The sequence below is a fragment of the Vombatus ursinus genome, unplaced genomic scaffold, assembly GCF_900497805.2.
Source record: "Vombatus ursinus unplaced genomic scaffold, bare-nosed wombat genome assembly UNPS02011649.1, whole genome shotgun sequence".
NCBI classification, from domain to species: domain Eukaryota; kingdom Metazoa; phylum Chordata; class Mammalia; order Diprotodontia; family Vombatidae; genus Vombatus; species Vombatus ursinus.
In genome coordinates this window covers 2864409-2891327 of record NW_020951427.1, presented here as the reverse complement: position 1 = coordinate 2891327, position 26919 = coordinate 2864409, and the positions used below count along the sequence as shown (strand labels likewise).

The 26919-nt window shown below is 35.3% G+C and overlaps 1 protein-coding gene across 1 annotated transcript in view; it reads left to right on the top strand.

Moving 5' to 3' along the window:
- The window catches only part of CNTNAP2 (contactin associated protein like 2), a 2649987-nt gene that overhangs the window by 691124 nt on the left and 1931944 nt on the right, over nucleotides 1-26919 (top strand). The window contains exon 2 of the mRNA XM_027856858.1: nucleotides 24889-24999. Coding sequence (XP_027712659.1) covers nucleotides 24889-24999 — 111 coding nt within the window. The remainder of the gene's footprint in view (nucleotides 1-24888; nucleotides 25000-26919) is intronic.

Genomic DNA, 26919 nt, shown 5'->3' with positions numbered 1-26919 from the left:
GAGAGAGAGAGAGAGAGAGAGAGAGAGAGAGAGAGAGAGAGAGAGAGGGACAGATTTAGTTCAAGTCACACTTGGGTGAAAATATGATCACCCAGCTACTCCCTTAGTTCATCTATCTATCTTTACCTATTATCTTAGTAATTTCAATAGCCTCCAAATTGTTCTCCATGCCTTAAATTTCCATATATTTCTGAACATCGTCCACATTCTACAAAGTATCAGAACATGTTTTCTTTTTTTGGGGGGGGGATTTGGGTGGGTATTATTTTGTTGTTGTAGTTGTAATTGTAATTGTTATTTATGCCTTTCTTTGTATTCCTGTTATTTAGCACAGTCCTTGGAACTCAGTAAAAACATTATAAATTCTAGTTGATTGGCTGACTGAAATGGATATTGTAGAACTGGGTTGGATAAGTCTATAAATTTTCAAGGAAAATATAAAATGGAATGAATTATGGGTAGTTTCCCAGAGGAATCTGCATATAGTATCTTTGTCTGCTGACTATGGGAGATGGACCAAACAAGGAAGCAATAGGGATGCTGTACTTTTTTTCCTTATGGCTACATCTTAGAAGTTACCTATATGGCATTCTGGATCATAGTACCATTTAAAAAAATAACAAATACTATTATTTTTCAATGAAATGTTTAGTATTTAAGCAGTGATAAAGAGCTTAAAATAACTTCCATTCTCTGTGACATGCTAACAGCACTGATAAACCCCCAAATGGGATAAAATTAAATGCTTTTATTCATTCATTTTAAAAAAAGCATATTTCTTAGTAGATTTGACAAGTAAAACATCCCCTATGCATCCTATTTGAAAAAAATCTACCAAAGTTCAATAATATTAATATTGATAATAATAGAAAAGAACATGTGAATTGTTGAGACAAAATTGTCTAAAGGAAGTTTAATAGTACAAAGAAATTTAATTATTTTGCCTAGAACTATTATTGAGAATGAAAATTTTAAAAAGTCTGAATTGTTTCAAAATTCTCTGACAAAAGTAGATATTGAGTACATATTTGCTCATTTTGAAAAAGATTTTTTTTTGCTTCTACCATAGCAAACAACTCCTGTTTGAATGTTTTAAGCTATCCTAATGTTTTTAGATAATATGTATGTGTGTATTTAAATAACTGATTTTAGCCAAGTCATTTACTTTCTATATGCCTCAGTTTCTCAATTTTAAAATATGATTTGGCTTGGATGCTTTCTAAGATACATTTTTAACTCTGAAGTTTAATGATTCTCTGATTTCAGTTTGTCAAAGTTCATTCACTGCGCTTCTCAAGGCTTAAGAAATATACTTAATAATCTTTCTCAGAGACATGTTGAAACCTCCAGTTGACTGCAGCATTTTCTTCATTTCCAGTTCAATGAAAGAAACAAGTTCCCTAAAGCATGGATCTGAACTATGATGAACAGATGTTTGCCAGGGAACAAATCTACATACATAGTCCTTCCTGAAAAGCATTGCCATGATACCCAAACTAATAGCCCTACTTGTTTCTTTCTTTCTTTCTTTCTTTCTTTCTTTCTTTCTTTCTTTCTTTCTTCCTTCCTTCCTTCCTTCCTTTCTTCCTTCCTTTCTTTCTTTCTTCTTTTCTTTCTTTTCTTTTTTTAACTAAAAGCCTCCATTTTCATTGCAAAAACATTCTTTTCAGCTCTATTAAGGGAGATTCTTCAGGCACAGTTCTGCTTTTCTGTCAGTCAATCAAAAAGTATTTTATTACTGTATACCATGAACTGTGATTAGTATTGGGAATGCCAAAAAAGGAAAAAAAAATGACACCCAAAGGAACTCTGACTTTGTGTAATGTTGGTGGCTGACATTATTATAAACACCTTAAGGCTTGTACAGAATTTTACATATGTTATTTAATTTGATTTTCACAACTACCCAATGAGTCAATTCAGCAAGCATTTATTAGGTGCTTACTATCTGCCAGGGGACACAAAGAAAATAAAAAAAAATCTTCCTTGCACTCAAGATGCTCAAGATGTAATTAGAGAGACAAAATGGAAACAACTATGTACAAGTAAGATGTAAGCAGGATGAATTGGAGAACAAAGACATTCAAATTAAGTGGGCCTGGGAAAGACTTCTTGAACTTAAGTGGTATTTTCACTGAAATTAGAAGAAAGCTGTGAGAAAGGAAATTCCAGATGTAACTATCCCTTTCGTTTAGTTTAGGGAAGAGGCTTAGAAATGCCTAATTAGATGCCTAATACTTTCTCACAGCTGGCAAGTATTGAGATCTCGATTTAAACCTGGGTCTCCACTCATTACAAGTTTAGCACTATTTTCACTACACCTTTACTGCTGAGCACTTTCTCTAGGGTTCTGTACATGTTTGGAGGAGAAGACCAGAAGGAATTGAAGAGTGAAGAGGGTCTGGTCCAGATGCCTGTAAAATATGGAATTTAGTTCCTCTCCAAAGACAAAGCAGCCTTCTTTTATTTACTATTGTTGTTAACTTAACTTTCATTTTTGATCTGTTGTGAGGAATCATCAGAGATTGGATTTACACCTAGGTCTTTTTGATTCATCATTGTTTTTCCATGAGGATGAGGAGGATGGTATCTGGACCCCAAAAAGGAAAAACTCTGGACTTTCCCACATGGCCAAATCTCAGGTGTTTGCCTGAGGCTATAATTCTATCAACTGGCCTTTCATTATCATCTATGCTCAATCTCCCAATTCTGTTATCTAGCCCTCCATTGTCTATTACCTCCACATGGCCTTCAGCCACTTCCCACCCTTAATCCTATCTAGACTTCATTCTTCCTTGGCCACATGGTCCAGGTCCCAGCTGTTCACCTCAGCTTGATGGCCACTCCCATCCCGATTTCCACCCCAAACTCCTTGGCCACTCCTAGATTCCTCCCACAGTCTTTCTGTATATAAGGTTCATCTTGTCTCCATTAAGGTGCTCAGATTCTTAAAGTCTAGCCAATAGCTCAGTAATGTTCGGATTCCTTAGGAGTCTGACCAATATGGAAAATGTTCTAATAAACCTTGTCTTTGGCTGAAAGAAGGCTTAGGTGAATTCATTTGGGCAGTACTCGGTTGTTGTGATTTCGGGGTCCCAGCACCCCTAAACCTTAACAATGATATATAATACATTTCTTCTAAAATCAATTTGTCACCATTCAGGGCCTCTGTTCTTGGTGTTTGCAAGCACCCATAGAGATTCATTCATTCATTTGTTCATTTTCTTCAGCAGAGGATTTCTGGAGCACCCACTTCAGTACATTCAAGCTACTGGAGATTTTTTTTTCTTTTAAAAATGAAAAACATCTTCTGCAATTGAGACTTTTAGAATTAGACTGCGAATCTCTCATTGGACCATAAGCTTCACATGAGAATGTAAGGTCCTTACTAGACTGTACTGTAAGCTCTGTGAGAACAAAAAATGTCTTTTACCTTTCTTCATAGCCCCAATATTTAACTCAGTGCCTGGCTAGCACATAGCAGGTGCTTGAATAAATGCTTTTTGACAAATTGAATCTCCTAGTTTCAAGGTTCAGCTTCCTGTATGAGGCCTATTCTGATCCTCAAAGTTTCTAACTACCCCTTTCCAAAATTACTTTGTAATTTTTGCATGTATTTTATATTTCTACCAGTCCCTCCTCCCTCTCCCTAAACCACTAGAAGAATGTAAACTGTTTCCTTCTTCTGTGTCCTCAGTTCCTAGCAAGGTATTTGAGACTTCCTAGGGAAATAGTATCTCCTCAGAAGTAGAAACATCTCTAACCGACAATTTCCTATAAATAGAGCCACAATATTTGTGTACTTTAAGAAACAGTTTACAGTCAGATTCTACATTTTGTTCACATGCCTTCATGCTCCTAATAAGTTTCTCCATGTTACTTTTGAGTCAAAATAATAAAGGAGTGAGTGAATATATACACATATAAACAAGAAAATAAATAAATAAGAATTGCTGTTCTGACTGTCAATTGACATGGCAACAACAGATTCACAGTGTTTTAGTAAAGCATTTTTCATATATTGTTTCATTTAATTTTCACCACAGCCCTATGAAATAGGTATTGTTATTATTTCCATTTTATAGATGAGGAAATTGAGGTAATAAAAGTTAAATATTTTGACCAAGGCCACACAGCTACTGAGTGTCTAAGATGGAATTATTACCCTGATTTTCCTAAGTTCAACTTAAGAGTTTGCTCTAATGTTTGTTGAAAAAAAAAATGAACCTATGCTTCAATGAATGAATTCTCTTGAGAGGGATCCAACATTTTTACAGATAAATAAATACTGCCTTTCTATGGTTACTGTCCTCCCACTCTGTGTGTATCTTGTGGCTATTTACATATGTGTTTTCTTCCCTATTAGAATGCAAGCTTGTTAAGGGCAGAAGCTTTTTTATTCTCTTTGTTTGTAAGCACAGAATTGAGTACAGTACTTGACATATAGTAAGCACTTAATAAACATTTGTAGAATGATTGCTTGATTGTTAACAGATCCAGAGGGGTGGAGGAATCTTTCTCAGATTAATGATTTTGCCTCTGAAAGATGAATTATTATAGTCATGAATTAGCCCTTAGAAGGGAATAGAAAAGTAAAAAAAACTACTAGTCTTCTATAACCTACCTCTTCTCTAACATGAATAAATAAGTTATAGGCATACCTTATATTGCAAAGTGCTGTGTCACTTTGAGGATAACTTACCAAGATCATTACTATATTATATTTCACATAAGCCAGCAACAAAATACATCTTAAAGAAATGTGCAAACTTGCATATTCGGATATGCTGAATGGTAAACTTGAAGCTATGACATGACATAAAGTCACAGCACCAATCTTTAATTATTTATATTTTTTTGGGGGGGGCTTGAAAGCAACTTAGGGAAATTTGTTAAGAGTATGAAAAAAATGAACAAAATGTAGACTCATCCTATAAATGGAATTCTTTTATTTATTTTTACCGTTCATTAAAAAAAAGAATGAATTCCAAATTCTCTCACTCCCCCCTGCCCTTCCTCTATACCTTGAGAAAGATATATATATATATGTGTGTGTGTGTGTGTATAATATATGTATACATAGAGATAGTGCTATATATATACATACATATATATGTGTATGTGTATATATATATATAAATTAAACATATAAAATCATATAAAGCATATTTCCATATTAGCCACATTGCAAAAAAAAAAAAATAAAGAGAGAGCAAGAATGAAAAGAAGAAAGTAAAAAAAAATATGTTGTAATCTATACTCAGAGGTAATCAGTTCTCTCTTTGGAGGTGAATGATGCTTTTAATTCTGGGTCCTTTGGAACTATCTTGGATCATTGTCTTGATCAGAGTAGTTAAGTCTTTCATACTTGATCATTCTTACAATGTTTTCTTGATTCTGCTCACTTAACTTTGCCTCAGTTCTTAAATGTCTTATATATATATATTGCTGGATCAAAGAGTGCATTATTTTATAGCCCTTTAGGCATAGTTCCAAATTATTCTCCAGAATAGTTGCACCAGTTCACAACTTCACCAACAGTGAATCAGTTTCCCATTTTTTTCACATCCATTCCAGCATTTGTCCTTTTCCTTTTCAGTCATGTTAGCCAATCTGTTTTAATTTGCATTTCTCTAATAGTAGTTTAAAGTATTTTTTAATGTGAAAAAATTTTGATTTCTTTGATTTCTTCTTCTTAAATCTGCCTCTTTATATCATTTGGCCATTTATTAACTGGGGAATTATTTTTTTATAATTTTTTAAATAAATTTGGCTCAATTGCATGTATATTTGATAAATGAGGCCTTTATGAGTGAAATTTGCTAAAAAAAATTATCCCAGTTTCCTATTTTCCTTCTAATTTTGGCTGCATTAGTAATGGTTGTGCAAAAGCTTTCTAATTTTATGTACTTAAAATTACTTACTTTACTTCCCATGATCTTATCTCTTACTTGGTCATAAACTCTTCACTTATCCATAGATCTGACAGGTATTTTTTCCCATGGTGCCCTAATTTACTTATGATATCATCATCTTTATGTCTAAATCATTTACCCTTTTTGACCTAATTTTGATATACATTATAAGATATGGTCTATGCATAGTTTCTGCAAACTGCTTTCAAGTTTTCTCAGCAATTTTTGTCAAATGGTAAGTTCTTAGGCCAAAAGTTTGGATATTTGGATTTACCAAATACTAGATAATTGTTGTCATTTACTACTATGTATTGTGTACCTAATTTATTACACTGATCCACCACTCTGTTTCTTAGGCAGTATTAAATTGTTTTGATGATTATTACTTTGTAAAATAGTTTGAAATCTGGTACTGCTAGCCTGCCTTCTTTCACTTTTTTTCATTGATTCTCTTGACATTCTTGATATTTGTTCTTCCAAATGAATTTTGTTATTTTTTTCTGACTTTATAATGTAAACTGATTTCTTAAAGCTAAAAAATATTGTGTCTTTCTTCATAGGAAATTGTCATGGTTATTTCTGCCATTGTTTCACATGGTTGTGTTCTGCCAGGATCCAATAATATAATTTGACTTTCCTTATGATGGTACAATTTTAGAAATAGCATAGGAATAGAAAAGGAACAGGTGAGCATTTATCTGAATAGAAGAGAAATAAAAATTTCAGGCAGGTATCGAAAGGAAATTTTTCAGTAAAATGTAAACTACTTCAGGGCAGGGACTATTTTCACTTTTTGTTTTGGCATACCCCGTTAGTAGCATAGTGCTTGACACATACTACCTGCTTAAGAAATGCTTATTAAATTGAATTTAAATTATTGGAATAGGGCCTAACTTCTATCTTGCTGATGAATTAAATTCACTTTTTAAATTTGTTTTTGGAACTTAAAAAACCAGTGTTGATTTTCTGGTTGAAGGCCCCAAAAGAGGCAGGAAAAAAAAGAGGCTCATTTTGCAGACTACTAAAAAAATGTTTCTAGTTAATGAGTCTTTTTTGAGGGGGGTATGAAATATTTAAAATTTTCTAAATTATATGTTAATTTAGAATTATTTCACTTGATCCTCATGTGAAGGGTACACCTGAAATTGTTTTCTTGAGTTGCCCTGTTTTCCAGAGATGAATTCCCCCCTGAACTAACTTAACAGTGATCTTTTGCAGCTGAACTGTTAAACTCTCAGTGCCCTTGAAGGCAAGCCTGGCCCTGTCCAGTCTGTCCAGACTGACAAACTGTTGGTGCTCCTGGGTCCTTGGTAGATAAGCAGACCATCCAGTCTTCATGGGCTAGCATTTCCCACAGAGTAAAAAGAATGAGCTCAGCCTTGCTCTCCACCCCTTCCCTTGGGGAGATGCCTTTGCCCTTATCTCTCTCAGGCATGAGATTGATTAGTCCTTTTCCCCTCCCCTAAGACTTCCCCTTTTCTCAGTAACTGAAATACTCAAGTTTTCCCCATATCACTGGACTCCTTCTTACTTGGTATAAGGAGTTCCACATGCAAGTTCATTTCTCTAATAATAAATTCGGTTTCTACATATGCTTTAAGGAGTTTGTGATTTTTGGTTAATACTCATCACACACTTGGAGATAGTTGCATAGTTTTGTCCCCACTTTATAGATGAAGAAACTGAGTCCCAGAGAAGCGAAGTGATTTGCTTCAGATCACCAATTATCATGTTTCTAAGTGATAGAGTCATGTCTAGAACTGATATCTTCTGACTAATTTTATATACCTAATAATATTTTTAAGAATAAGAAAAAAATTCATAAATGTAGCCACAGAACCAAATCTGAATCTAGGGAGAAAATACACAAAATAAAACATTTTGTTACAAGATCATAAACCGCTTTAGGGCAGGAAACATGGCATGTACATCTGCAAAGCCCTCTTACATTCTCTGCACTCTAGGCAAATTGAATATATTCTCTTCACCTCTGCCTTGGTGCCTTTGTGTTGACTGCTACCTAACTCTGGAATGATTTCTTCCTTTCTACCTACTTAATGAAAACCTACTCATTTGTCAAACCTCTAGATCAAATATTACCTTCCCTGCTTCTCTGGTTTCTCTGGTTGGAAATTTGTTTTGTTTTGTTTTATTTATTTATTTTACTTTTACCTACTAAAGCACTTTGTATTAATCATAATGGCTAACATTTAAATTGTGCTTACTATGTTTCAGGCACTGTAGTAGGCTTTTTATAGTAATCCTCACAACATTTGTGATCCTCACAACAACCCTGTGAAGTTGGTGCTATTATTATTTCCATTTTACAAATGAGGAAATTGAAGCAAGCAGACTTTCAGTGACTTGTCCAAAGTTACATAGCTAGTGTATGAGGCCATATCTGAATTCAGGTCAGTGCCCTATCCTCTGGTCCATCTTGAGAGCCTATGGTCCCCAGCAGTTAGCCTAATAAAATGATTGCATGTAGGATTATATAATAATAGCTAGCATTTTATATCACTTGGAGATTTACAAAGGACTTTATGTATTATCTCAATCGCTCCTCACAACAGCCCTAGGAGGAAGATACTACTATCATCTCCATTTTACAAGTAGGAATACTGAGGCAGACAGTATTTAGGTGACTTGCCCAGGTTTATACAGTTAGAGGCTGCAGCTGGATTTGAACTTGTGTCTTCTTGATTCCAGGTCTAGGGCTCTAGGTCTGCTATACTATCCAGTTGTCTGTATCACAACATAACACATTTCTTGAATAAGATTGCTGGGCAGCAAGTGCTGGCCAGTTTAAGAGACATTGATATTGGCTGTTGTACTATCCATATTCTCATGTTTTCTTTACATTGATAAACATGAGAGGTTACATGTTTTAAAATTCAAGGAGCTATTTTAATAATGAAAAAAATGAAAAGGATCAGTTATTTTAAAACTGTTTCTCTGGGAAGTGTGGCACCTTATTCTTTCAGGACTCTTTCCTAAGTTAAAGGCTTACAAGGAGCTGTACTATTGGCTATTTTGAATCCAGCCACAATTTACCTCTGTCTATCAGAAACTGACAGAATAAAGTGTTTGCAGAAGCCTAACACAGCTTCCCTATCAAAATTCTCAAGTGCAGAGTGTTTTAATGTGAGCACTTGTAGTCTGTAATTCATAAGCCTTAGAATAAATGTGTCATATGAAAAGGAAAAACTATGATGGGAAAACCAGACAGTGAACTACTAGCCAAGGTATGGAAGCAGGACAAAATATTAGCAGAGCAAATGGTTGCAAACTACTTTTAAAAGCTGACTGTGTTTCAAGTAGTAGGACTTGATGCCATTACTAGTGATATTATTACATTGTCATTAACTATTATTCATGCTAATTCATAAAATGCAGGATAAGTGCTTAGAGCCTGGAAAGAGGTTAAAAAAGTAGGAAGGTAATGGGACATTTGCCTCCATAGTTTGCTATATTTCAAAAAGGGAGGGGGGTGTGGAGAAGGGAAAAAAAGAAAGAAGGAAAAAGAAGAAAGAAAAGGAGGAGAAGGAATATTTTATTTATAGTGTTCTTAAAGCAGAGTTATTTTTTCTAACGTGAAAATAAAAAGTAACTCACAATGTTACTTTTCAATAGATGGTATTTGAAAATCAAGGAAGGAAGTGGAACAAAAGCTTAAAAACACTTGCAAATGAAAATACTTTTTTCTTCACATTTTGCATATTCATTTGAGAAAATCTGATACCACAATTCTCCAATGAATCTGTCAAATCCCAGATTTCTACACCTCCTTCATGAATGCATAGAGCAGCTGGTCCCATCTTTGAAATGTACTTCGGTGATTTTTGACACTTAATTTTATCACTCTCAATCTCAGTCTTCTCATTCGTAAAATGAAGGGGCTGGACTAAAGGAGGACTCAAATGTCCCTTCCAGTTCAAAACCTATGATCCTATGCTTTTATGATCTCTGTCTCTACATCCTATGTAATTCTTATCCACATGATTCCAAAAGCCTTCTGTAAGGGATCCAACCCACATACTGGAGGTTCTTTTTACTCCTTTCATAATTGTTGTTCTTCATTTTGAAGAGGACAGAAGACATCATGATATAAGTGATGTCTTGACTTATGCATGAATTGGATTTAAGTAGGGCAGAGTTGTGTGAAATCATCAACCTCACTCTCTTTTCCAGAATCATCAAAAGTCCAGGCAGTTCAAATGTCAATTTGACTAGCGATGGCCCAGAATAATTGATGTCTGACCAAATTCTAAGCACTCCACAGTGCCTGCTTCAGCCACCTTCATGGATGTTGGAACAAATTGTTCTCATCTGCCAGTTCCACCTGGGAGGAAGTCCTCACATGTTTGGGTAGACATCCCTCTAAGTCACCAATGGGTTTGAGGTCCATTGGTTACCCTAAACCCAGTTTAGCCCATCTGAGGTCCTTTCTCAAACTAAACTGCCAAGCATTGAAACACTACTGCAGAGAATGCAACTCCAATGGGCTGACCACACTGTTTGAATGTACATTTGCCAAAAAGACTACTTTATGAAGAACTCACACAAGGAAAGTACTCACTTGGAGGTCAGAAGAAGCAATACAAGCACACTCTCAAGATTCAGAATTGATTGCATGACATGAGAGACACTGGCACAAGACCATCCAGCATGGCATGCCCTCATCACTATGCTTTATAAAGCAAAGCAGAATTGAAGTAGCACAAAAGAAATAGAATCCATCCTAAATGTTCACTAATTGAGCTTGACCCATGGTAGAGCATTCCAAGCTCATATTGGTTTGATAGGCCATAGTTGGACACACTGTAACTTGACTCCAACATAGTCATGTTATTTTGGTCCTCTTCGAGGATGAAGCACAACGGCCAACAAACCAACCAAAGGAAGCTAGTAGCTGCAGAGAAGGAGGGAAAGTATTCTAGGTGTGACAGATAGCCAAAGAAAATGATGGAAAAGTTTAATATTTAACAATCCTTGAAAATAAAATAAGAATTAATGTTACCATTTTAGAAAAGAGGAAACTGAGGCCCAAAGGCTAATTTATTTTCTTGGATTATGCCTAGTTAGTGGCAGAATGTATGCTGGAGTCCATAGCTCCAATCCAGGATTTGTTCAGTGGGATTTTCCTTATCTATCCATTATACCATGACTATAACCTTCCCATTGTGCTGTATAACTGTGAATATGATTCACATATTTGTCAACTCATTAAATATTTGTGTCTACTTCCTACAAATTACTGTGCCCTTGCTACAACTGCATCTCAATTATATTGTCCTACAATTCTCTGGTCTCACTCATTGTTAAACTCAAAAGGTTATTTCCAACACTTGCCTCCACCTAATTACCACTAAGGCACTCTGTAACTCTTGGAATATGGTTTCTGCCTTGACCACTGTACTATTCTACAGAAATTATTGTCTTTAAGGTCACCAGTGACCTCCTGAACACCAAGTCCAATTGTCTTTTTCATTCTTCATTTTCTTTTGCCTATCTTCAGGCTATGATACTATTGAATAGTATTGCCTACTGGATATTTTTTCACTCAGTTCTAAGTCTCTTTCTCCTATTTAACCTTTTCCTTTCTAACCATTCTTTTTTGATTTCCTTTGCTGAGGTGCTGCCTGTCTTCTGAGGTCAATAATTGCTGAGATTTTTCTCTTTGGCCCACTTTAACTTTCATCCCCATGATTTCTCTCTTGGTAGTCTCATTCATTCTCATAAATATGGTTTCAATTACTGTCATTATGCAGTTGACTCTCAAATATATCTAAGTACTAGATTCTTTTCTGAGCTCCAGTCCTAGATTTGCAACTGCTTACAATGTGCTTTCCATCTACATATTCCACCAGCTCCTCAAATTTAGTATATCCAAACACAATATTATATTTTTTCTTTAAATTTGATTCTTCTCCTAACTTTACTATTTACATAAGTAACATCACTATTTACCTAGTTTCTAGTTTACCATTCATATTGACTTTTTTTCTTTTTCTTTCCTTTTTTATCATACTGACTTTTAATGAGGAAATCCACCCTTTCTGTAGGAAGTTGAGAAATATCCCAAGGGAACAAAATTTAGTCAATGGTCATTTTGTATCTGATCAGAGACAAAAACTCACATGTATTCTTATATACCAGAATGACCTCGTTAGTCTTCAAAATGATTGATTTATTAATCTGTACTTAATAGTGGTATCTTCTTAGAGAAATACTTTAGAATTGATTTTTTGAATACTATTTTATTTTTCCAATCACATATAAAACAATTTTTTAACACTCTTTAAAAAAATGAATGGAGCTCCAAATTCTCTCCCTTCTGCCCTCCACTCCCCCTTCCCTAAGATGGCAAGAAACTTGATTTAGCCTATACATGGTCAATCATGCAAAACATATTTCCACATTGGTTTTGAAAGAAAAGAGGCAAAGCACCCTAAAAATAAAGAAAATGAAAAATAGAATGCTTCAATCTGCATTCAGACTTTATCAGTTCTTTCTCTGGAAGTGCATAGCATTTTTCATCATGAGTCCTTTGGAATTATCTTGGATCATTGTATTGCTGAGAATAGCTGTCATTCACAGTTGATCATCATATCATATTGATATTACTGTGTGCATTGTTCTCCTGGTTCTGCTCACTTTACTCTGAATCTGTTCATGTAAGTTTTTCCAGTTTTTTAATTGATTTATACATTACAACTTCATATTCACTGATTTCCACTTCTTTCTCATCTAGAATTTAGATCATATTTCCCAACCGTATTTTTTTTCCTGTCCAGAGAGCACTTTGAAAAATGTTTTGGAAAACTTTACAAAGTCTCCTAAAGGGTATAAAATTCACTTCCAGTATTTCGTTTTTCTAAGTTTTCCCTTGAAAATTATAGACTCAGCTGAGAGGGGGATGGGAAACATGTTTAACCTTTTCTTCTGGTCAAAAAGCCAAAAATATATTTCTTTGTTAATCTCTTCTGTTTGAGGACAACGTTTAAAATGTATTCATCTGTTACACCTTCTGTTAGAAATATCTTACAGATGCTTAATGCCCAGCAGCATTGAAATACAAATCCTAAAATAATTTACCATTGATATATGTAGATAAGTCAGTTTCCTTTTTGGTTCACAATGATCCTTTAAAAAAAGGAGTCTGAAATCCAAGCCACTCTATTTTCATATTTTCTAAAGTCAACAAAATCCTAATAAGAAAAAAAAAAATTCTGAAAACCCAGAGTGACCAAAGGGGAATAGGGGAAAGATTATTTAACACAACTGCTCCTTTAATTGTATATCTTTCATTACATTTTTCTAAAGAATAAAGGAAAGATCTATATAAGACTGCCCTAGAAAATATGACAGGGACAAAAGGAATATCTTTGAAGATCACTTCAAAACCACTTTCTCTAAATGAAACACTCAGAGTTTGCATGACTAATCAAGTCTGACTTTTTAATCCCAAGGAGACCTTGAATTCTGTATCACAATAGACTAGTAGGCATAAATTGAAGATAAAGAAGTTGGATTTGGAGATTTTCATCATTGATATGAAACAATATAGCTCTGAAAGAAGCTCACTGATATTTCAAAGAAATGTTCCAGAAAGGAGATGATTTCTGACATTCAAAAAAGAAGGGGGAGGAGGAAGACAATGTAAAGTTGTTTCATTCTTTTAGCCTGTCAATACAAAACAAAAAAACCACAAGTAAATATAACTTAGTATGTAATGAAAATGAATATTGTTTGTCTTGTTCTTTTGGAGAAATTACTGGGATGGTATTTTGAAACAGTTTTAACGAGTTAAAGAGTCTCAATACACATTTGTTAAATGACTAATTCATTGATTATTTCAGGGGCATCTCTGCAGTTAATTGTTTCAGTGGGATTTGAAGAAACCCAGAGTCTCACTAACATGAGGAATTTTTCCATCGGTATAAATTAAAACCTTTGAGATTATGTAGATAGTGGTAATATATTTGTTATTTTTCAGTAGTTTCAGTAGTCTGACTTTCCATGACCACATAAGGGGTTTTCTTGGCAGAGATATTAGAGTGGTTTGTATTTTCCTTCTCCAGCTCATTTTACTGATGAGGAACTAAGGCAAATAGGATTAAATGACTTGCCCAGGGTCACACAGTTTGTTACTTTCTGAGGTTGGATTTGAATTCATGTAGTTGAGTAGTAAAAATATATATGGCTCCTCAAGGCTCCATCTTCAAAATGGGGATGGTAGGCAGTGGGAGGGACCAGATAATTTTTTTTATATAAATTCCAGTTCTAAGATCTATGTCTCTACTAATCCCCACTTATAGAAAAGAAAACCAATGTTGAGAAACTTGCCTGGCATCACCTATAAATCTAGTGGCAGTCAAAGCCCAAATCCAAGCTTTATTATATCACATCCCAGTCCTTATTATACTCTCTTATTTTAGAGTCCGTTGCAACAGACCCCATGTCTTATGGACCAGAAAAAGAATGAAAAAGTGAATGAACCCACCTCAAATGCACAGGTGAACATGACCCAGCAAAGAGCAAAAATCAATGAGAGGAAAAATGGTACACTTTGGTCCCATTTTTTTTGTGAAACTTACATTGTTTTATCTCATTAATTTCCACTGCTTGTTGAATAGGGTTTCCCTGTCCAGTTGAATTACTTTCTAACCCTTCCTCTCCCATTCAGGTACCCAAATATCTTTTACATCATTGCTTTTTTTTCTCTACACTATTTGAATTTCCTCTAAATGTCATTCTCTTACGAAGAGCTGAATGGAGGCTAATAGAAATGGACTCCTGCTATGCATATTATGGACAGGCACCTCTATTTTTTAATTTAATTTTTTATTCCAACTTAAAGACCAAATGAAATGAAGGTTTCTTTGCACAGATAGAAGGGGCAACTGTAAAACTGTGAATCCCTATTACATATAACTTGTTTTCTCTTTTAAATACATAAATTCAGTATGTAAGTGTTAAAAATATCATGAGTAGACTATCTTTTAACTTGTTTTATTATATGTCCTGCATTATTACTGATGATACTGATCCTCTTAGACCTCTGATGTACAACTCAAGATGACCCTAATTAAAACATATGGATACATTCCCTTGACATAGCCAGAAGTAACAGGGGGCAGATGGGATTTTCAAAGTGCAACAGATAGTCTAGAATGAGAATCAATAAAGACAAAGCACAATGAATAAGAATAGAAAGAAAAAAATGTATAGAAATGAAAATTGAGATATCTTGGGGAATACATTTGGAATGGGAAAAATATGTAAAAGAAAATGTTCCTGTAGATTCCATACAAGAAGATGTGAATAAGTGCTACATTGGATGAGAAGGCATGGATCTTTTGGGATGTGCACCACATGAGGGAGTAACTGCCTTAAGGGGTGACCTTTATTCTTCAATCTCCAATCCATCTTTCATACAGCTGTCACAGAAATGTTCCTAAAGCAGAGGCCTGACCCCATCAGTTCTCAGCTCAATAATCTCCACCAGTTTACTCTCATCAACTGCAAAGTCCTCTGTTTGCATGTAAAGCCCTTCAAAACACCCCTTACCCCACTTTCTGTCCCACCTTAATTAAGCATTATTCCCCTTTACATCCTTTTTGGTCCAGTTGAACTGGCCTTCTTGCTGTTCCTCAAACATGATTCACTGTTCATCTGTGTCTTTACACAAGCTGTATCCCATAATTGTAACACAATCCTTCCTTAATTATTCCTTTAATAATCTCCAGTTTCCTTCAAAGGTCATACCACTCATGAGACATTTTCTTATTCATCTGTCAGTTATTTTGTTGTTCTGTAGTTTAAGTAATGTCTGACTCTTTGTGACCTCATTTGGGGTTTTCTTTGCAAAGGAACAAGAATGGCTTGTCATTTCCTTCCTCAGCTCATTTTTGTAGATGAGGAAACTGAGGCCAGCAGGGTTAAGTGACTTGGTCAATATCACACAGCTAGTAAGTATCTGAGGCTGAATTTGAATTCAAATTTTCCTGCCTCCAGGCCTGGTACTCTATCCACTGTGCCTGCCTCCTGGCTACCCTATCTCTAAATGCATCCTCCCCAAAATTACTTTGCATTTTATACATAATTATAAATGTGCACATTTCTCCCCCAAATGTAATGAAAATTCCTTGATGGCAGGTACTAGAATTTCTTTATTTTGTTTTTGCTTTTTTTTTTTTTTTGCTTTGTATGTCTTTGGCTTAGTATAACACCTGGAATATGAGATGTACTTAATAAATGTTTTAACGATTGATGCATTGACATATTAAAGACAAGAAAGTAAAGGGGTAGAGGAATTTGATTAAGCATATTCTGGTATTAGCAATTCAAAACACAAGTTGTATGTGGCTCCCACCAACTGGGTATGTAGTGGTGCTAAATGAGAAAAGAAAAAAAAAAATCCTGTAGAATAAAAGTCAGCTTACACATCTGTCACTGAAAGATGGAAAGTTCAGCATGTTCTGTGCATAATGGTTTGTCATTTTATTGTCTTCTTGTGTCAGTGATATGAAGGAATGTCTTGACAGTTTTTCAGAACCTTCAGGTTTGCTTACCTGTGCAGAAAGACTGGATGGAAAGGAATATTTCAGTAAAGAGGAAAAGCTTTTGGAATGTGGAATAAGGCATGATTTAAAAAAAGAGATGAATGAGACGGTTAGTGTCAAGTTACATCACTAAACAGTTATTAACTACTTACCTTGTGCTTGATACAAAGAAAGGAAGAGGAAAATAATGCTTGCCCTCATACATGCATACATATATACACATATGTGTGTGTGAATATGTATGAAACATGTAAAGGAAAACTGTAGTTTGCAGAGGGAAGGCATTGCCCTTAACGCAGACCAGGAACAGTTTCTTATGGAGGTGAAATTTTAACTGAGACTTGAAGGAAGCCAGGGAAACCATGAGGCAGAGGGAGAGAATTCCATGCATGGGTAAGAGCCAGAGAAAGTGAATAAAGTTGGAAGCTGCAGTATTTTGTGTGTGGAATATCAAGGTATTCAATTTTACTTATTCACTAATAATATGAAAGGAAGTATGGGTGTAAAACAACTGGCAAGGTAGAACGGGACCAGATTACCAAGGGCTTTCAAAAACCAAATAGAAAATTTTATCGTTGACCCTGAAGGTCATCGGGAACAACAGGAGTTATCAAATAAGAGGGTGACATGGTCATACCTATGCTTTAGGATGATGAATTCTATAACTGAATGGAGGCCAGACTGGAATAGTGAGAGACAGTTCTGGGAAACCAACCAGAAGTCTATTGCAATAGTCCATGCTTGAAGTGGCAAAGTCATTCACCAAAGTGATGGTTGTGTCAGAGGAAGAAGGGAGAATATGTGAGAAATATTTAGAAGAGAGAATCAATAAGAACTGTCAACAGAGTGGATATGGGGGAGCAGTGAGTGAGTGGCAAGCATGAGGACATCACAAAGGAACTTAATAATTAAACAAAAAGAACAGATATCATGTGGAATTCTAAATAACTTCAAGTTAAAGCTATGTACTGTAAGAGACAGAAACTTATCCAAGAGACAGGAGTGAGGAAAAGACATAATAGTTCTTAGTTTTAGATAGTAAAAACAAAAAGTAAAATAAAATAAAAAACCTCTTAGAACCAGATGGTTGCATTTTGGAGGGTGGTGATATTACAAGGAAAAGAGAAAAATAATGAACAAAGCATGAAGATTTGAGGAATCCAAACTCCTTGGAGCAATAGAATTACTAAAGCCAATAACAGCATGTCAGAGAGTAAGCCAGAAGTAAATTTCAGAAATGAGAAAAAAGAAAAGATGAAAATGAATGATTGAATATAATGTGTTCATAAGAAAAATGACATTTAATATTTATGTGAACTTTTGTTGTTTTTTGTTGGAAGCATCTGGGAATATGAATTATCTTAAAGTCTGGGATATAGATAGCAGAAAGATAAGACTGGTCATGACCTTTATTTCTGTAAGAGGTATGGGGCTAATGCTTCAGATAGAGGGAGTCATGGGACATCTTCTAACTTAGGCAATAGGAACAATCAGTTATTGATATTAAGTAGATAGGCGATATCCAGAGTCATGGAAGTGAGAGAGTCAGTAATAATAACATATTTATGCAAATTTTTACTTTGATCTTAGTCTGCAAGTTAACCCAAACCTTAGCTTCAGAAATCTGGGCCAAGGCTATCTCTAGAATAAAATTCTCTTATGTTTCATGGATATTTTCTGTAAAACAGTAGTTTCTGTGTAGAAAGTGGTCAAGTCTTCCAAACTCAACACTTTCAACTGAATTGGAACCCTTTCAGAATTGAAAGGACTTTCTCAAATTATTCCACTAAATATTAAAGGTATAGAAGCAGAATTTGTGGCATATTGAACAAACAAAACAAAAGGAAAAAAAAAACACTTCCAGTGATTTGTGATTTGTAGTACTTTCTGTATCATGAGGACTACCATCTTCTCCAAAGGTGCCCATGAAATAGGCAGTGACCTGGTGGTCCAAGTCAGGGCCACTAGTATCAAAGGACAGCCAATTAGGGACAGCTTTCTATGCACAGCCTTAAGGTATGTAAATAGGTATGACAAAGTAGGCAATACTAATTGATTAGCCTATGAAACGTCTCAGGAATTCCATGAAAACACTTAAGCTGTCACAATTGACTGGTTTCAGGATCAGGTAGTAAGAGTAATTGTTGGATGTGGGGTGTGGCAGATACCATTTGTTTTAAGTATAAAAGGGTCCCAGTACAAGGTGGTCTCCTAGGGCAGGGAGGAACAAAATGATACTCTGGGTTTGTACTAATAGAGTGCACTCAGATTGATCCAAATGTCAGCCAAAGAACAAGACTGAAGTTGCATCCTAGGGCAGAAGTCTTTTTCTCCTTGTCAAAATTAATTGCCATCTGGATGTTAGCAGTCTTGGGTTTGTTGATTTTGATCACAGACAGAGCAGTTGATAGGTCTTAAATAAATATAGCCCCCAAATGAATCAAGGATAGAGATGGTAAAATAACCTTAGACATATGTAAATATCTTCCATAATTTTTAGTCTGCAAGAGTCAAATCAGATAATATATGCAAGAGCTCACTCAAGAGAATAAAGCAACCTAAAATGAGATATCATTACTATTATTGTTTTAATACTTACTTTTTGAATAAAAAATGTACCATACACATCAAGGATGAAAAGTGTTATTTTATTTTATACTAAATATATTAGATTTCATGTCAAGTATGGAGACAAAGGGCATTGAAAAAGTCAGTTTGTGAAGAGATTCGAGAGGAAATAAAAACTGATGGGTTGTCTTTAGCAGATTTTCATGATCTTTGGGAGGCTTCATTATTAATCTTTCATTGAACTTTGAGAGTAAGGGACAAAACTTTGAAAGAAAGCTATCGTTCTTTTTTTTTTTAAGGCAATTGGGGTTAAGTGACTTGCCCAGGGTCACACAGCTAGTAAGTGTCAAGTGTTTGGTCTGAGGTCAAATTTGAACTCAGATCCTCCTGACTTCAGGGCCAGTGCTGTATCCACTGCTCTACCTAGCTGCCCCAAAAGCTATCATTGTTCACAGACATTTGGATGTAGCAAGTTAACTGATGACTGACTGACTGGTTCTTTGGATTTCAAAAGCAAGTATATAGATTAAATGTGTTATTTAAAAACTTGGATTTTACAGAAAAAAAGAACTAAGATATTGTGTACAACACAAATGTAATGGAAAATTGGCAATTGTCTGAATGAATTAGAACTGTTTGGAGATGATGGGTTGACTTCTGTGATTCTCTAATTGCTTCATGTGTCTTGTTTCCTTAACTAGACCATAACCTCCTTAAGAACAAGAGGCCATTTATTATATGCCTTCCAGAGTTGGCAACACAGTGCAACAAGAAGGTCTCTAATCAATACTGATTAATTTGATCTACCAGGAAAACCCCATTTTCTAATTATTCACCCTCACTGTAACAGTAGGCAACATTGCTGAATTAATGGGACCTGTGATTTCACTGCTACAGGAAAAAGTGTGCTGAAGTCACTTGAAATATACTTGTGAAAGCCAATTGTTAAATTTTCAGTGTGAGCATTTATCCTCAGAAATTGGTAGATACTACATAGCAGGGCTTGATTTAATGTTTTGTTGATTGCCTGGCTGTGAGAAAATGATAGAGAAAATATTAATTGTCGTTTGGTCATTTTCCAATGGTGTCTGACACTTTGTGACCCCATTTGGAGTTTTCTTGGCAAAGATATAGAAGTGGTTTGCTATTTCCTTTTCCAACTCATTTTCTGGATAAGGAACTGAGGCAAATAGGGTTAAGTGACTTGCCCAGGGTTACACAAGTGGCAAGTGTTTGAGGTCAGGTTTGAACTCTGAAGATGAGTCTTCCTGACTCCAGACATGGTGCCATCTAGCTGCCTGAAAATATTAATAATGTAGTTTTAATTGCAAGGTGTGTTATACATACATTTTCTCCCTGGAGGGTTTATTGTTAAATATGTGATACCACATCCATGACCATACTGGGAATTCTCAAAAGAGGAAGTCTCTTTTTCCAATTCAGCTGGAATCCTTTCCTACAAATTATAGTCTTAAGAAGTTGTCTAGAAAGCTGAAAGGTTAGGTGATTTGCCTAGGATCACACAATTATGTTGTGTCAGAGGTGGGGCTTGAATTGAGGTTGTTCTGACCCCAAGACTGGACTTTACTACAGTACACAAGGAACAATTATAAGTATTTTTTTAATTTAAATTTAAGAATCCGGTATGATCTCTAAATGATTATATATTCTTTCATTCCAAGGTATCTCTAGCACTCAAGCTTGCACAATATTTGTGTTCTGAAGTCCAGATTATCTTGAAAATGGTTTCAGTTCACTGTATACTGGCTTTATTTTTTGCCATTTCATACAACAGAAACAACAACTATTTTACCTTTATTGCGTTCAGCATGGAAGGAATTAATTGTGGATCTTTTGCAAATCCCACATAGCTCTTATAAGAAAAAAAAATGCAGCTATTTACTCAGATAGATCCATGATTTCTTCATTGTGGATATTCCAGACTGCAATCCCTGACATCTCATATTGTAAAATTCTTGTCTATGCCTTTATAAATAACCTTTCCAGTATACTGGAATGACCCATCCAATAATCTTTTAACATTGCTTGTCAGTCAATAGACATTTATTTATGTCTTCTATGTCCATTAGTTAATAAACATTTATTAAATGCTTACTACAGTTCCAGCACTGTGCTATACAAGTAAGAAAAAAAAAGATAATCTCTGCCTTCAAAGATCTTGTATTCTAACGTGGAAAGACATCACATAACAGGAAGCTGATAAGGTGTGGGTGGAGGCATGTGAGATATTCAAATGACCCTTCTTAAAAGGAGAATTCTGTAGGATCCCTCCACTCTGACCTCCCATCATAATGGTCCCAGGGACAGAGAGTGCTGCTGAGATGTGACCATCAGAACAGATTTGATCTTCCAGGATGATGAGGTTCTTATGTACCCAGACACTCAGAGATGCAAAGAAAGACCAACAATTGTCCCTCCTCTCAAAGAGCTGACAGTGTAATGGGAGAAAATCTGAAACAAAAAAAAAAAAGAAAGAGAAACAAAAAAAAAATAATTATGTACAAACTAGGTACAGAATATATTGAAGCTGATAAAGAGGGCATGAGACTACCAATATAATGCTCAAGCTGTGCATCTATTGCTCTCTCATTCTTGTTTCATGAGTGGCCTACTATACTTTGTATATTTTGTAGCTACTTATGTCTGTGAGTTATTTTTCCCAATGGAATGCTAATTTCTTAAGGGTGATGATTATTTCATTTTTGTATTTCTATCTCCAGCATCTAGGAAGTGCCCAGCACATACAAGATGCTTAATAAATGCTGGTTGATTGCTTAGTAGGAATGTACCTGTGAACATGACAGCTGAGTGGCACAATGGATAGAGTAACAGTCTTGGAATCAGGAAGACATTTTCCTGAGTTCAAATATGGCCTCATACACTAGCTGTGTGATGCTGGGCAAGTCCCTTAATCCTGTTTGCCTCAGTTTCTTCATTTGTAAAAGAACTAGAGAAGGAAATGGCAAACCACTCCAGTGTCTTTGCCAAGAAAACCCCCAAAAGGGGTCACTAAGAGTTGGACGTGACTGAAATAATTCAACAATAGCAATGGCAATCCAAACATGACTGTCTTTTAACAACATCATTCCCTTTTCAGGTATGATCTTCTGTATAAAGGTTATCTTTCCCTCATCAATAAAATGAAGAGGCTTGACTATATATACCTCTGGGGCTCCTTTTAGCTCTGTGCCCATGATCCTATCATCCTATGTTCTAGAATGGGTTAGGAGAGTGAAGTTTTGAAAGGCTGATGAGATGACTTGGGATATTTGAACCAGTAAATCCCATGGCTTACCTGTTATGTTTCTAGATGATTAGTCAAGAGAATGATAAACTCAGTAAGACCTGAGTCCTAATCTTGCCTGAGGCAATTAGCATCTGGGTGGCCCTGGCCAAGTTATTTACTCCCCCTCAGCTTCAGTTTTCCATTTATAAAACTGGGATAATAATAGCATCTAGCTCATAAGATTGTTGAGAGGATTGGATATGATTATATATGTGTATATATGTATGTATGCATGTATGTATGTATGTATGTGTGGTCTTTAGAAAATTTAAGTGTTTCATAAATGTTAAGTTTTTTATTATTATTATTTTTTTATTGATCCTGAAGTCCTATTTTTACTTAGGTTTATACAGCAACAGAGAAAAAGTCTAACTGGGTCATTAGAAAATCTTTCTCAACTTTTCCCCTTTTCATTCAGGCTCTGTGGTGTGCAAATTTTTACCCTGTGTAGAAGTTTCCCTTGAACTCTGGGATTCTTCAGGTGTATAATGTTAAAATAAATATTTCAACCTCACTGTTTACATATATAAAAGTGCCTTCCTAATGCAAAACAATTGATATGTGCTCTGAATTTTCACTTTTACCTACTAGTTTAGCAATGAGAAATCCTACAAACAGAGGCTAAGGGAGACAAGGCCTTTTCTATGTAATCCTTTCATGAAGTACATCAAATATCAGCAAACTTCTTAAATATTAAAAGATTCTGTTTAAGACATAAAATTAAGATGGATAGTAGGAAAATGAATAAATTGTCTACCCATTTCATTTGAAAAAAATGGTGAAATTTTAAAAGCACAAATACATAAACGTGCACTGATGTCATACTTTCTTTGGGGGAAAAAAATGACATATTTAACATTACGTAGGTGGGAGATACTAAGTGATTATATCCTGGAAGAAAAAAGTATTTTACAGAACAGTTCTGGCAGGTGGATGGCAGAGTAGCTAAGGGTGTCAGACCTGGAGTCAGGAAGATCTGAGTTATGAATTAGCTGTATGACCCTTAGTAAGTCACTTAATCTCTGTCAATATCAGTTTCTTCATTTATATAATGGGGATAATAATAGTCCCTTCCTACTTTTTTTTTGTATAAAAATATTTTATTTAACTATCATTTTGGAAATCTTTCTAAAAGGTACTACACTTCCCCACCTGATTAAACAGGGCATACAAAACATACTTTAACATTTTCTTGAATATTCAAGGTTGTTATTATAAATATCAACAGCTCTATTCTACTCTGTAATACAGATCAGGAGCTATTGAGGTTTGTAGAGTTTAACCATTTCTTTTACTGAATTCTCCCAGACCACTATGCTTTTCTGATGGATATTATTTATACATTGTCTCAGTGGAAGCTTTAACTTCTTAATATTTCAGCTAGCAGTATCCCTTTTCTCTTATCTCCCTCATTTCACCACCCCAAAGTTTTGGTTCTAAACTTTGTTTCACTCTTATATGAATACAAGGAGTGATGTCTTTTGTAAATAACCTTTCAAAACCTGAGAATTTTCAGTAGAAACAAGATAAGGAAAGATAATTAATCAGTAACAGTTTTGTGAAGAATTCTAGTCAGTAGAAAAGAACTACATTCTGTCCTCTCAGTACAATGGAAGACTTTGGAGCAGGGAGAAAAGTTTGTATACCAGTCAGATGACATCACTGTATCAATTTGGCATTTTTCTTTCTTTGTTTCTTCTTCTTCTTTCTTCTTCTTCTTCTTCTTCTTCTTCTTCTTCTTCTTCTTCTTCTTCTTCTTCTACTTCTTCTTCTTTTTCTTCTTCTTCTTCTTCTCCTTGTATTTTTTTGGGGGACTTGGGGTGAGTGGATAGCTTACCATGCCTTAAGTCAAGAAGACCTAAGTCCAAAATTGGCCTCAGACACTTACTAGCTGGGTGACCCTGGACAAGTCACTTAATCTCTGCATGCCTCAGTTTCCTTATAAGTAAAATGGGGACAATAGTAGCACCTATCTCCCAGAGTTTTTGTGAAGATCAAATGAGGTATTAATTGTAAAGCACTTAGCACAGTACTTGGCATATAGTAAGTGTTATATAAATGTTGTTATGATTTTCCTTCTCCTTCTCCTCTGCTTTCTCTTCCCCCCTTCCTTCTTCTCCTCCCCCTTCTTTTCTTTTCTTTCCCCTTCTCCTCCTCCTTTTTCTGCCTTGTTATTATTATTAATACTGTGAAGGACTCGAATTATGGGTTGAGGATAACAAGAATCAGCTATAATTTTTGAAAGGAATTAATGGAACTTATTACAAAACAAAGAATTCTGATGTTTGGCCCAACAACCAACAAAACAATACACTTTATGATAGTTGTTTTTCTTGTTGCTCAGAAACATTTTCATTTATTTTCAGATTCTTAGACATACTTTTTTTGACTCAGTAAGAATCTAACCAATAGTTAAGTGAGATCTCACTCCATGATGATGTTACTGTTCTGTTCCCATTGTAATATACATTAAATTTTAAAACGTTGGTTAATGCCCCAAATTACATGATTTTATTGATTTTTTTTTCAGAAAAATGTGATGAACAACTTGTCTCAGCATTGCCCCATGTTGTCTTCAGCAGTTCATCTTCCATGTCCAGCAGCTATTCTCCAGGCTATGCCAAACTCAATAAACGAGGTGGTAAGTGTTTGCCCAGCCTGTTCGGTACCTATGTTCTTTAAGTTGAATGAGGGCATCATTTGAACTGGTGTCTGCGGCTACCTGTCTACATGCAAAACATCATAGGTTATCACACAAAACACACTAGAAACCACCCCAAACCCTTTTCTCATTGGAGATAACATTCAGAGTCGCTAAGAACTCTCCAACAAGCAGTCTTTTGGCTGACATATAAATAGCCTAGTTTAAGTAGGAAGTACAAGGACTTTCTAGAGGAAGTATCATAAAAGAATGAATTAGAAATGCCAAAGAAGGCAAACTAATAATCTGAATAGTAAAACAATCAAAGAAGTTGAAGTCCCTGAATATGATCAATCCAGGAACTATGTATGGGCTTATAGACTCACCAGAAAAGATGGTGCAAACAGTTGGGTCCACAACAATGAAAAGTATGTTGAATCAGAATATTACTTGTACTCAGTATTGTACTGAATTTTCTATACAAATTGCATTTCATTAAGGTATGACCATAAAAGCATCTGGGACTTTCTAAGGACACCTCCAGAACACAGGATTTAGAAATTACCTTATGAATTAGGTCCTCCTTTGTTTAATCATCATCTGTGTCCCATCCACAATGTTTGGCTGTGTTCTAGGCTTTGTTTTGGACCTTCTTCCCATTTTTTTGTACCCTCTCTTTTGGTAAACTTGTCACCTCTCCTACATTCAATTAACTTCTCTTTGAAATCAATGACACCCAAATTTACATGTTGATCCCTCATCTCTTCCCTGAGATCCAATGTTGAATACCTCGTGGTCAACTAGGACATTAGACAACCTTCTTGGATGTCCCATAGACATGCAGAATTCTTTTTTTGTTAATTTTCACATTAGTCATGTTGTAAGGAAGAATTAAAACCATTAAAAGGAACCACAAGAAAGAGAAAACAAAACAAAACAGAAGAAAAAAATATCAAATAGTATACTCCAATCTGCATTCAAACTCCATAATTCTGTTTTTGGATGTGGATAGCATTGTCCATCATGAGACTTTTGGAGATGTCTTAGATCCTTGTATTGCTGAGAAGGGCCAGATCTATCAAAGTTAGTCATAGCACAATGTGGTTGTTACTATGTACAATGTTCTCCTGGTTCTGCTCACTTCACTCAGCATCAGTCCATTCAAGTCTTTCCAGGTTTTTCTGAAGTCTGCCTGCTCATCATTTCTTGTAGAACAATAGTATTCCATTATATTCATAAACCACAACTTGTTGAGCCATTCCCCAATTGATGGGCATCCCCTCAATTTCCAGTTCTTTGCCACAAAAAGAGATGCTATAAATACTTTTGTATATGTGGGTCCTGTTCCCGTTTTTATGATCTTTTTGAGATACAGCCCTAGAAGTGCTATTACTGGGTCAAAGGGTATGAACATTTTTATAGCCCTTTGGGCATAGTTCCAAATTGCTCTCCAAAATGGTTGGATCATTTCACAACTCCACCAGCAATACGTTAGTGTTCCAATTTTCCCACATCTTCTCCACCATTTATCATTTTCCTCTTTTATCATGTTGGCCCATCTGATAGGTATGATGTGGTGCCTCAGATTTGTTTTGATTTGCATTTCTTTAATCAATACTGATTTAGAGCATTTTTTTCATATGACTATAGATGGCTTTAATTTCTTCATCTGAGAACTGCCTGTTCATATCCTTTGACTATTTATCAATTAGGGAAAACACCTAAAATTCTTACAACCTTTCAGGCAGGTACTTTTATTATTCTCATTTTATAGTTGAAAGAAACAGAGATTAAGTGAGCTGCCCACAGTCACACAGCTAATAGGCATGTAAAGCACAGGTCCAAAACATGTCTTCCTGACACTGAGTCCAGTGTTATATTACTACCCCTTCTCTTCTATCAGGAAAAAAAAGAATTGAG